Source organism: Homalodisca vitripennis, chromosome 6 (assembly GCF_021130785.1).
Source record: "Homalodisca vitripennis isolate AUS2020 chromosome 6, UT_GWSS_2.1, whole genome shotgun sequence".
Lineage (NCBI taxonomy): Eukaryota > Metazoa > Arthropoda > Insecta > Hemiptera > Cicadellidae > Homalodisca > Homalodisca vitripennis.
In genome coordinates, this window is record NC_060212.1 from 73,220,406 (window position 1) to 73,233,845 (window position 13,440).

Here is a 13,440-nt window from a genome sequence, read left to right on the forward strand (position 1 = left end):
AATGCAATAAAAAGATGATTTGATTTTTGATTTGAACGTTCACAATGCCTTGCTGAACAAAATCAAAGAAACTCTCAGGTACGCGCACGAGAGTCGAGGCTGGAGCGTTCCCAACGTCTTCATAAACAAAATGTAAGGACCTCTGACTTACGTGAATGAGAGTCAAGTGTCGAGCGTTCGCAACGCCTTGCCGAACAAAGTCTGAGAACCTCCGAGTTACGAGCGCGAGAGTCGAGGGTCGAGCGTTCGCAACGCCTTGCCGAACAAAGCCTGAGAACCTCTGAGCTACGCGCTCAAGAGTCGAGAATGGAGCGTTCCCAACGTCTTCATGAACAAAATATAAGGACCTCTCAGTTGCGCGAAAGAGAGTCGAATGTCGAGCGTTTGCAACGACTTAGAGCTCAGGCAGAGAGACAGCAGTTATCCACAAATAGAATTCGCAATCGAATTTTAGCTAACAGCAACAGACTGGCTTTCAGATATGATCCGCAGGTTGATTATGCACAAACCGTCCAAATCAAAGTCATGAATAAGATCTGCTCTAACTGCTCTGCCAAGAAATGGGCGGACGAACCTAATGGTATGAATTCAACGGTGACATGCATCTATCTTTCTGATATAAGAAGTTGTAAAAAAAATAAAATCGTAAGAAATCATATAATACACTAACGTAGTAGCGGGCGGGTCGCTAGTCATATGTAAGTTTGTTTATTTAAACTCGTAAGTGACAGATACAGTCAAATACAAAATAATTAAATCGTAAAAAGTCGTGATGTGCATATTGCGCTACTAAAATAATTATAGATCAAATATTAGTAATATATGTATAATTCATTACATTAACGTGACTTTCGGTCCGAATATAAGTATATGTGAAATACAGCTTCTAAACATGAACGTGTTTTGCTCTATGTCAACTGCTTGACTTTGTTTTGTTACTATAGCAACAAACAGCAGAAACTTGTCAAACCGTGGCGTCGGCGAAGCTATTGTTGATGATGTTGAAATGTTTTAAGCTATTCGAGACGACTTGTGCCTTTGTTTTGAATTTTTGCAAGGCGGATTTTCAAATTAAAAATATATTATTTTATAACATAAACGTACCTGTGCTGTAATCCCAACTTTTGTAAACTTTTAAATTGCTTATTTAGTTTCTTCTTGACATTCCAATACATAATCTCAAGCCTAACATTTGTCTAAATCAAATTTAGTTGTGCGTTTGTAACTTGTATTGTCAAAGTGAGTGATTTAAATGTTCATCCACAAATCATTCCTAGGTTTATGTTTTTTGTTTGATTGTTTTGCTTTGAAATGTCGTTTACTAATCAGTAAAAGTTCTGAAAATATTTGACAATTCATAAACGATAGGCTTAATCAGGTATGTCAAATATATTTATTCTATATAAACTAATAGCTCTTTATCTTGCTTCACTAAGACACTAAATTATATTGATTAGTTACAATCTAGGGTGACTATGATTGTTTTTGTGAGAGAGAGCTTATTAACTCTTGTTGCCTATACTACATCTCATTTTTATAGAAATTTGGGGTAGACTAATAAGCGGTGTTATTTTTCGTTTTATCCGAAGGAATAATTTGATATTACAAATTATTTAACTTAGCATTTGATTTCAACTTATTAGTAATTTTAATGTAAACTGTAAACAACAAAAAGTAAACTATTATTTTGAGACTTTGAAAATACCGATGAAAAGCCTATTAGGAAAATATGTGATGAGATATTTCTCACAAGTCATGAGATTTGTTTAAGTGGCTTCAACATGTGGGTTTGACTCCTCGTAATACGTGGGGAGAAGTCTTTCCTCCATTTCACAAAAACGATTACTTATTGATTACAAGCTGGGCAAAGTTATATTTATTGTAAATTTTCTTTTATATCTAAGTCTAGACCATAGTTGGTTTTGTTGTTTTGTAGTGTTATAGTTAAATTTATGTTTTTAAAATTATAATGTATGAGATTCTTCTTGTTACGGTAATTTATTATAATGTAACAAATTACCATAACAAGTATGGTAACCGTACCTCTTATTGTGTACAATTTTTACATATCGAAGTCGGATAATAGGTTGAATTGTTCGATAATAGCAATTGAATAATGAGTGTAGGCCGCTTATTAAAGCCTCACCAAAAATTGCATTAACTACCCACCATCCAAAATATTATTAAATTGCATGAATATTATAAATTGCACCACCACATTGGCAATTTATTCTTTAACAGCTAAGGTAAAGTTTTATGGATACAGTATAAAATATTATAGAAGTCTCATAAGCAGTTAAATAATTTTTAAATAAACTAATGTTTTAGTATTTTGTTCCTGTTGCTGGCTGTAGTATAATAAGTGCCCACCACCATAATTGAATCATTGATATTCATGATGATCTAAACTACCGAAACCAAAATATCAAACTGAATTATGTTATAGATATTTCAAATTACAATATAGTTCAGCTGTTTTTATATCTAAAAGGGTAATAGTTTAATTATGAATAAAAAGTTACCTAGGCTGGGTGTAGCTTATTTATAAAATGTAACAAAGAAAACAATATAATATTTAGTTCTTAATTATTTTTAACCCTTTGCGATCGGTCGTCGACTATAGGTCAACCGCGGCAGTTTCGCTGAACGCTCGCATGTCGACAATAGGTCGACCGGATAATATCTAACAGAAATTAAATACGACCTGAGGACTGTCAAAGCAATTTTTATTGAGACCTCAAAGGGTTAAGGATAAATTTATCTGACAGCTTGTGACTCAAATAACATGTGTGTCGCTATTGTACTTGTGCCCATTACCAAATACCATATAAATGATTTTACTTTGTTTGAATTAATTTGGTACAATATTGTTATCAATAGGGCTACATTAAAAAACCAGCAAATATTATATGAATCGGGTAGAGTACAATATAAGTGGACTCAGTTTTTATATCGATTAGTATAATCATTGATACTTAATATTCATATATCAAATACGAGTATCAATCATATCAACATATCTATATTCATAATAACAATCATATTTGAAATTAAAATTATTAATATAATGTAGTTAGTGACAATCTCATAAATAATAAAGAAGCTGTAATGATCAAACAAGAAATTAGAACTGGAAATAGGAAAAGTCATAAATAATAGCAAAATGATAACAATATAACAAACGTGTATAACAGAAAATACAAAATATGCTAACTATTTATGTTTTATCCTTGGTAGCAATGATTAAACACTTTCAAGAAGTTATTGAAAGCATCCTCTTTAATAAACCGTACTTCTCTTCTGTACAAATACGGAGATGATCAGCACTTTTTAAACTTTGTTTCACTGTCCTCCATTACCTTTCGACTGTCTGTTAACTGTCTATAAAAGGTAATACGTTTATTATATGAAAAAGTGTTTATACAAGTTAGTTATCATCCAAAATCAGTATCAGTTGGTTATATCGATACTTATAATTAAGTAATATTGTTTGTCAATATCGATATGAAAACCGGCTCCGCTTATCGTACTCTACCCTATGATCATTATTTATAATCATAAATATCTATAATTAGAGTTTTTTTTTTATCCGATAGTTTAGATATTTGTAATGGATAATTTGGTACCCTGATTTGATTACTATATAGCAGCCCACTTTCAGATATCACTATCTTGGGGCCCTATGCTCAAAAGATTTGTGTTTCCTCTCCCCCAAATTGTTTGAGTGTTGTAAATATATTTCTACTGACAGGTAACAAAAAAGAATACATTTTTGAATTCTTATGATATATTTAAGTGATATTTATGTGTATTATGTGATTTCATTTAAGTTACCATAAACTTATCTATCCTATCTTCCTGATTGTCACAACCTCCCAATGGCTTAACAACCTATTCGAAATCCTACCACCCAAACTGAGAGCTTATAAATCCTCTTTCTAAAGAGCCTATTGCTCTACCTAAAAACCAACCACCCTACCTGACAACTCAAGATTTTGCTATTAGGAAAAATATTTTGAGGAATTCATTCCATATAAAATCAAGACAGGGTATAAACGTGACCATCTCAGAATTTGGTCAAATTTGGAATGAAGATAGTCCTCATATAGATTAGGAAAATTACCAATTTCCCACAAATATTTCAATCGGGTTCAACGTTACGGGTATGTAAAGTTTCTCAAAATTCACCAAAAAACAGTAACCAACATATTTTGAAATCAACATAGCTTTACTCCTAATTGAGCTAGAGAGATGAGAGCAGTGTAATTTTACTCAGTTTTAAATTATCATTATTCTGATGTACAAAACAACATACTTTACATAATGTAGCTATGGTAGGAAGGATTGATTCAATTGAATTTTTGGATGTGAACTCTTCCTTTTATGCAGCGTCTGGTGTCTGATTCGGTTGCTCCATTGTTCTTAGAGATCATGTGTCTATCACATCATAGTGCACTCAATTGTGTACCTGATAAGACAATGAGACAATCACTTCACCTATTTATAGGTGTCTCTGATGTCAAAACAATGTAAATTTTTCCCTTTGAGCTTCGTCGTTGTCGATTTTCTTTGGATCTCTTCAGACGAACATGACTCCAGATTCCAGGAGTCAATTCTGAGACAGCGTCAGATACCAGACGCTGCAATAAAAGGAATGTGAAGTGGATCTAAACTCAAAATTCAACAACATAATTTGTCATAAAAGTTTTTTTTAATCAAACCCAAAATTTTGAGTTTTCCAAAAAGTGCATTTAAAAATTAAAAACAACTCCTATAATTAGTTGATATTTTTAGTAAGTGATTCTCAAAATTTCAAAGTGGGGGGCTAATGGGTTTATAGTTAAATAATAATTTTAGAAAGGATGTTTGTAAGTTTTTTTTAAGTGTTATACTATGTATCCTTACTTCACTTAATTTCTTTATGAGGTGATTATTATCACAATTATAATTTGAGTAATTAAAAGAAGGTTGCCTCTAAGACATCAATTAAGTTATTTACATAATAATTGTTTTTAGTTGAAAATGGTTTTTTATTTTATAATGCACTTTATTTGAAAATGTAATGAGACAGACACTCATAATAAAATGGAACACAGAGGTATAAAGCTTTTGTAAATTTCCAATGGTGCAGTGTAGTGGGTTTGGCTGTTATTGCGAGATAACCGAATCATGCAACGTTGAGCATGGCTGCTGCTTGGATTGGTCACTGCTTAGTGATCCTGTCCTTCCAAGCAGTCCGCCCAGGTATTGGTGGTGGTTCGGAAGTCACCTTTAAGCCATTGGTGCCCAGGTTAAGTGTTAGAGAGGCTTTCTTAGCCCCAACTTCGTCTGGTAAAATAAGGCACTACTTTACTTTACTTTAAATTCAAGTATATCAAAGATGTAAATAAAAATATTATCTGTTGACATGACAGAGGAAACTGAACATCCAAAAATGCCCTGAAAAACTAAAAATGGCAGAAATAGATATATAACTCCTGCATATAACCAAAAGTAGTGGCTAGCGTACGTGTTGGAGAAGAATGATGAAAGAAGATGAAGTAAAAGTGACATTTCTGCACCCTGCTGGTCCTTCATTTAGAATTATTGTGGATACCATCGATAGATGTGCTAAGTAAAGATCATCCCACCACTTCATTTTTGGATGGTCATTGTTTCCTCTGTTGTATTAAAAGTATTATTCTACTGTTTTCGTAATAGTTACTGATTAACTGAAACAGTTATTCATGAATATCTCACCCTCAACATTCTCATCTTCAGGGGAGAATGTACAATTAATTCCAGATAAGTTTTCAACTAGCCATTCATAGAGTGGGAAAGGAGTTAAAATCTGGTCTTCATATGGATTTTGCATTCTTTCATCAAGTCTCTTTATTGAACCCCCAACTCCATCACATTATCTTTTTCCATGGGCAAGCAGAAAATGCCACTCTGCCTCTACACCAAAATCTAATGTTAGCATCAGTTAATACCAGTTTTCTTATTTTTACATTGTGCAGCACAGATAGATTATCTACTGTTCTATTCATAGTGTATTACACTACTATTTCTTATTGCTTGAGTAATAGTGTATTACATATTGGATAAAAAAAATAAACTTTATTAATATAAAATTAATTGCCTTCAAACATGGCTTGCAGAGATTACCAGCACACGAAACACAACAGTTTTCAACACATTCCTATAAATATACAAATAGTTCTATTAATAGTTTTACTTTATTTTATTGTTAAGTTTGTTGTTTAACTGTTACTATGTTAGTTAAAAAAAAGTCAGAGTATAGCCATATGACATTAGTGCACAGTATTTTCACTTTAAAATGTGGGCTATAAAGGGTCAAACCAATATACTATTTTTTTGAATTCAAAGTTCTATATAAAACTGTAATTAAGTTTAGAACTTTTAAAAAAGAACTATGGATTTTTTTATAATGATTTATTATTTATGAAATGTCACTTGTATGTTTGAGAGTTTGCTTCTTGAGTATGTTTCTTGAACTGACAAAGTTTTCTAGAAATAACTACAGATATTTAAATTAAGTTTTTTTTACATTTATTGTTATACTGCTTTTAGGTACATGCATAGGAATTGGGAAAAGTTTGTGTGCTTATATTATATTTATCATATTTCATAACAATATTTATATTGTATATCCTAATAAAATTCAATAACAATGCACTCGGCACACCTTCTGTTTATTTAAAAGAATGCTTTAAAAATAGTAACCATTAACAAGGTAAGGTTAATTAAAAATATGGAAATAAAGTGCTCACATTGTGTTTTTCAGATACTATGACACTCTATATTGACTACCGTGTTCGTCTGGAGGATTGCACCTCCACAACAAATGCAATAGAGTGGCACCCCCAACATCCATTGCTTGCAGTAGCATCGTACACGATAGAGCGAGGTGGCTGCGTCAGTATTTGTGATGATCTTGTGAGTGTCCTTTAACACTTAAGTTATATTAAAATTACTGTTTTGATTTTTGAGAACTTTTATTTAATCCCTTCACTGCCAATTCATGGATTGATGGGATATTGAAAAACTACACATACACTGCGTGTCCGTAAAATTAGATAACATCAATTTATATGCTTATGCTGCCAGCTTTCGCTTTTCAGGAAGTTCACAAATATGTTTTTTTTACCCTCATTGTTATTGTTTTGATGTATACCTTTTAGTTAATCTTTCTTGTTTCTTTTTTTTACTATTGTATTTTTGCACTTTTTAACTTCACTTACAATGTTGTAATTATTTTTGCTTGTAAGCAATTGCTTTCCTAAATACTGTGTTTTGTTTATAAATAATGGTGTATGCCGTTAAAAATAAATAAATAAATAAAAATTCTACAAGTTCGTTTATATGGTCATCAAATAGTTTTGCTCTTAATAAAAAGACTAGACACTGGTGATGAAAATAAAAGAAAGGTACTCTATCATACTTTCAAAGCTAAGGTGTTCATTTAGGTTTGTGTTTAGATCCAATTGTACTCATTTTATACACCACTGACCTTGAAAATGGATGTCATGGTATTCTCTTACGTAGACAATACTTCTTTAGACGCACCCTCCATCAGGCGTCATTGAAGCTGTGCAATATTTTAATTGTGCTGAAGATTGAAAGTTGCATAAGGTCTTAGAATTAATTCAGATAAATTACGTTTTGCATTGTTGTTTGCCATCTATTAAGGAGATAATGAACGCAGATGGTCACTGTGTTGTTTTGAGGAAAAACTGTTTGTAGGATAGAACATTTGTAAAATTGATACTGAGTTGTTTTTCTAAAAGCATGTTGAAAATATGTCTTAACAGGCATTGAATAAATTTAAAATTTTGAATAGATTGAAAACTTTAATTTCTGTGGCATCGAAACTGTGTATGATTAATTACTTTCTATTTCCAACAATAAATTACACTCTTCTTGTGTTTGGAACTGTTTAACGCACAAACTTTATACCTCCCGTTCATGGAGGTTAATTTGTGCAATAAGATTTGTTTATAATATAAGAATATTTTATCATATTTCTTGTTATTGAAAGCCGGCCAATTTGCTCATAGTAAGGGATCTCTGTAGACTCCAGACAGTGATATTGATTTATAAGTTGAGTTCTCAAAAACTGTTTGACATTTAAATTCATTAATCCTTTACGGTTTACTTGCAAAATTCTTAATCCTTCCCCCCCCCACAACATGATCTACTTTTACTTGTTGCTCTAAGTAACTTGTATAATATTGTATCAGGGTGAGCTGTTGGGTGACTTGCAACCAGAGTATGTGGCTTCTTGTCAGGCACTGAGTCTGGCCTGGCACCCGATCCGCAAGACCCTAGTTGTGGGCTGGGAGACGGGCCATCTCCGGCTGTGGAATGGCGAAAAGGACTTTGTGTCCATGGCGTCACCCCACTCCACACCTGTACTGGTCCTCAAGTGGTCCAAGATGGGGGGACGTCTCGTATCTGTTGATGCAGTGAGTACACATGTAAAGATTAAAGATCTGATACTTTTAATTTCTCTCTTTTTATTACTTTTACTTTTCTTCTGATGAGTGTGTTAAAATCAAACTCAAAATAATAACAGTAATTAAAGTTGTTTGGAATTTTCCAACTGCTTGAATGGCTTTCATTTTCAATCAATCAATCAATCAACATTCTTTATTACATATTCTTGGAGAATAGTACATCGTTAAAATACAAAACAAGTGCAAGCGTAATTTGAGAGTCCATGTTGCTAGATGGGTTGATCCTCCAGGAACTCCCTTTCTTTGTAGTATGGGCAATTCAGCAGCCATTTTGTGAGAGCTGTCCTGAAGGTCTTGATAGGTTCCTTCTTTAGGTGGTCTGGTAGGTGGTTGTAGAAGAGGGCCCCTTTGTAGGTTGGTTTTTTTTCCGACAGGGTGAGGTGGTGTATCGGGAGGGCAAAGTTGGCAGCGTTCCTTGTGTTGTGTTCATGCAGGTCATGATGTCTAGTCTTCTGACTGAGGACGGCATGTGTGACTACTTCTCGGATGTAGAGGGATATTACTGTAAGGATTTTCAGCTCTCTGAATGCTCCCCTACAGCTGTCTTGGAATCCGAGGTTTGCAAGACATCTCACCGCTCTTTTGTGGTGAATGAGGACTCTTTGAAGGTTATTGTTAGATGATCCTTCCCATACTGCCATACTGTACCTGAGGTGCGATTCAAACAATGTGTAGTATGCGGTTTTTGCTGTCTCGAAGTTGCTTGCTTGTAGTACTCTTCTTATAACATAAATGCCAGAGCAGAGCTTCTTGCAGAGCTGGTTGGTGTGCTGCTTCTAGGAGAGTTTTGAGTCCATTGTTATGCCAAGGTATTTAGTGTCAATTCTGTCAATAGGGATATTTATATTCTGTTTTTTTGTTCTAAAATTTAATTGGACTGTTTTGGTTTTGTTAAGGGCTAATTGATTGTTTCCGCAATATTCCTTGGCTTTGTTTATGGTTGTGTTCGCTTGAAGGAGCAGTGCCTCTGCTGACTTATTTGCCAATGTGATGACTGTGTCATCAGCATACATGATAGTCTGGCAATGGTCACCTAGTAGGAATGGTAGATCATTTGTCAGCAGGAAATTGCTTGCAGATCATTTGTTTTAAATTCGATATGATGTATTATGGGATACTTGTCACTCGACAATGTAAACTATATTTGTACAAAATTAACACCATTCTAATTAAATATGAGAGAGTTATTTCATTATTTCTTGATCTCTTTAGTTGTATATTTCATAGAATGGGGTATTTTCATCTATATCAGCTGTTTTTAATATTTTAAAATTTGGGGTTGGAAATTAAATCAAATATAGGATATATTAACAATATAAATTTGAAATAAATGATCTCAATTTGTTTTATTTGTATTTTAAATTTCATTGGATATATTACTCTATCAATATATCCAATAAAGCTAAAAACACAACTACTAGCTTTCTTTCCAATCACAAATATTAAACTTTTCACCTAAATACAAAACAACTATTTACAACTATAACAACTATTCTATTTTCTTACAACTATTTACTGAGGAAAGTAAGATGTTTGTGGTTTAGTTCTAAATCTATGTAAGAAATTACTTTGACTCTAATATCCTACAGGCAAATAACGACAAAAAAGAGACCAATCTTTCAGTATGTATCGAAATTTGCAAAGCTGATAATGTGGAAGTAAGCAAGCTGAGGATATATAACAAATCATTTGTGGTTGGAGTAAAACTACAAACTTTAACCATAAGATGAAGTCTTGGAAATAAGGAGCCTTGGCACATTACACTATAATTTTCTTTATTTATCTGTAAAGCTAATAAGGGATAAAAAGTGTAATGTTCACTAAATTTTGTTATAATATTATATAAACATATTCATACCTATTAGCTCTTATTTTATTAAACTTTTCTCCTACAGTATGTTTACATATTCATAGCATGACAGGTGAACATCACACGTTTAAAACACTCATTTATACAACATTTCACCACAATTCTAATTCAGAGGTGCAATTAGCATGACATTTGGGCGGGCGGTTACAACTAGAGGATCGAGGGTTAAGGATTACCCATTATGGATTGAGGGGGTTTAGGGCTCTTTCTTGACAAAAGTTAAAAATATTTAAGAAGGACTCAAAGAAAGCACTGAAAACTTGATGAGTTGTACTGAATTTTTTATGTCATAAAATTGGACTCCAAAATAATATCTTAATTACTAGAGCATAAGGACATTTCATCCATTTTCTGGTGAATCTGGAATTTCTATGTAATATTCCATTCCAATTAAGATACGTTAGCTTAATTTTCACTACAATATGTATTTTTGTTAAGAACTGTTTATTAAAAGCTCTTAAAATGTCCTCATTGTATTTAATTTTACCCATTATATTGAAATTGTAGTTGATATTTCCTCATTGCATGACATACTAATGAATCACATCAAGATAATTCTTTCCTATATTTTGTAAAATTCTTCATCATGAGTTTGAAATATAAGTCATTTCTTTGTAATTTGTGCATCAAATATTTAAATTTTAATTATCTTTCAACCTATTTAGTTAGAGTATAATATGAATAACATTAATAAGAACTAATCCATTTCGAAGAAGGTGACACCAAATTCCTAATAATTTATTATAAAAGAAGATATAATTTGCAACTAAAATAAGAATTATTTCAATCCTTAAATTTAATAAATATATTTTTTTATATATATCCATGTTATAATGTTAATCAATCTCAAACATTTAGTTTAAACTCTTGTGCTTGTAGAATGGACTGATGGTTGGATGGCGGTTGGACTCTCGTTGCCAGCTGTTGTCTGTTTACAAAGTGACTTTACCCAGCATCCCATGTGAAGCGGTATTCCGTGTATCTCGACCAGGTCCAGACCTGACAGGGCTGGCCCGCCGCGCAGTGGCCGGGGACCAGGTAGCTCTAGATATATTCAGTGCGTGGCGTCCGCGCACAGCCGGTCGTCAAGTCTCTGTACACCAGGACAACATGGCAGTGTACGTTGCTACTGCACAAGGTCAGATTATTTTGTATAATTTTTTGCTTAGTTTTACTGTAGGTTCAGAAGAACTGGAAACCATGTTTTATACTAGTTCCATAGAATTGAAAATATGAAATACTTCGATAACTAACTTATTTTTAGCAAAAAATGTGTTGATTTTAATTAATTACAAAGTTAAGTGTTATAATTTTAAATTAGTGATTCAGCCTTTTATTTATTTCTGTTTAAATTTCCCAAATATAGCACTACTACTCTGAAACACCAAACAAAACTTGTATTTTGAGATGTAAAATTAAACCTTTTTACATAAATAATTAATTCATGTTTTATAATTATAAAAATTTATTGTACCACAAAATTGGCACTAACTTCTTCCTCTTTTTGTGTAGTGACACAAATCAAATATATATAGAAAGTTTCTAACTGTAAAATATTTAATCTAGCTATTTTCAGGAGCCTTTTTCCCTTCAGCTTCATTGCAATGATGGAAATAAACATTGGTTCTTGAAGGTGAAAATAGTAAAAAAATTCGTAATGTTAAAATTTCTAACAACAAATATGTAGACAGCATAGAATGTGAATTAGATGATAAATTAGTTTACTTATAGAATGAGAGGAAATAAGTTGTATTTTCAATCATAGTTTTAATGACTATGTTAACTCATTAATATAATTCCTTACTTGGCACATAACCGAAACACAAATTACGTTCAATACAGACCAATTACGTTCTATGAAATATTAAAAATATGGAATTCTTTGATAAGTTAACAACTGGATATGATGAATTACTTATATGTGTCTTGAAAAGCACCAGCAATGTTCTTATTGAGCCCCTTGTTCAACTCCTCATTAATTAGCTATATATTTCCATCTAAAAAATTGCTAAAGTGATACTGCTTCATATAAAATATGATACTAAAACAATTAAATAAATTTATTGGCTAATTTAATATTACTGGTAAATGAATACACATTTACCAATATTACTTTTATTCTTGTGAGGCCTTTCGGAACCAATGATTCCATCATCAGGCTACTTCACAAAAGTCTATTATTAAATTGCACCAAAATCTTATAAGTTTATATAGATATAATATGTATATTGTTCACAGTATCTTTCTCAAACACTATGAGGTCTGTAACGTTAAAGTTTGTTAACCTTTTACATTTTAATATCCCTAGATATTCTAATGACGATTTATCACATGTTTTCAAAAACGAATTTTGAGAACATGTGGGAAACCACAATATCACTAAGAAGGTAACTCGGTCTGTAAATACAGGGTGTGGTAGATAAGTAATGAGACTCAGTCTAGAAAAACAAATTTATTGATCCGATCCGATTTGTACAAAACGTTAATATTCTTCAAAGTACCCTCCTTGGGCGTCGACACAACGTTGCCAGCGCGTTTTCCAAGCTTCATAGGCCCCACTGTAATCCGTTGGAGTTATCCCAGTTAGTGCCTCCGTGACAGCACGTTGGATGTTCGGAATATCGTCGAAACGATGAACCTTCAGGCATATTTTTTACCTTCGGAAATAGGAAGAAATCAGGAGGACTCATGTCAGGGCTGTATGGTGGCTGTGGCAGAACTTCAACTCCAATTCGGGTCAAATAGGAGGTCACGAGGCTTTTGTTCGCGGAGAGCACTCGGGGAAACCAATTTTGCGCAAACTTTCCTCATCATCAAATCTTGCGTAACAATTTGGTGAACCGTAAATTTATTCACGGAGACCTCATCGGCGATCATTTTGAGGCTTAAACGACGGTCGGAGTCCAGGAATTCTTTCACTTTGACCAACGTTTCATCCACACGACTCGTTGAAGGGCGTCCAGATCGTTCCATGTCTTCAATGAATTCCCTCCCGTTTTTAAATTCATTAAACCACCGGAACACTTGAGATCTTGATAGGGCGTGCTCTTT

The 13,440-nt window shown here is 33.0% G+C and overlaps 1 protein-coding gene across 1 annotated transcript in view; it reads left to right on the forward strand.

Moving 5' to 3' along the window:
* The first annotated feature begins 975 nt into the window (after positions 1–975).
* Positions 976–13,440, forward strand: part of LOC124364443 (intraflagellar transport protein 140 homolog) — a 61,628-nt gene continuing 49,163 nt past the window's right edge. Inside the window, exons 1-4 of the mRNA XM_046819938.1 lie at positions 976–1,378; positions 6,788–6,939; positions 8,244–8,468; positions 11,269–11,527. Coding sequence (XP_046675894.1) covers positions 6,793–6,939; positions 8,244–8,468; positions 11,269–11,527 — 631 coding nt within the window. The 5' untranslated portion in view covers positions 976–1,378; positions 6,788–6,792. The remainder of the gene's footprint in view (positions 1,379–6,787; positions 6,940–8,243; positions 8,469–11,268; positions 11,528–13,440) is intronic.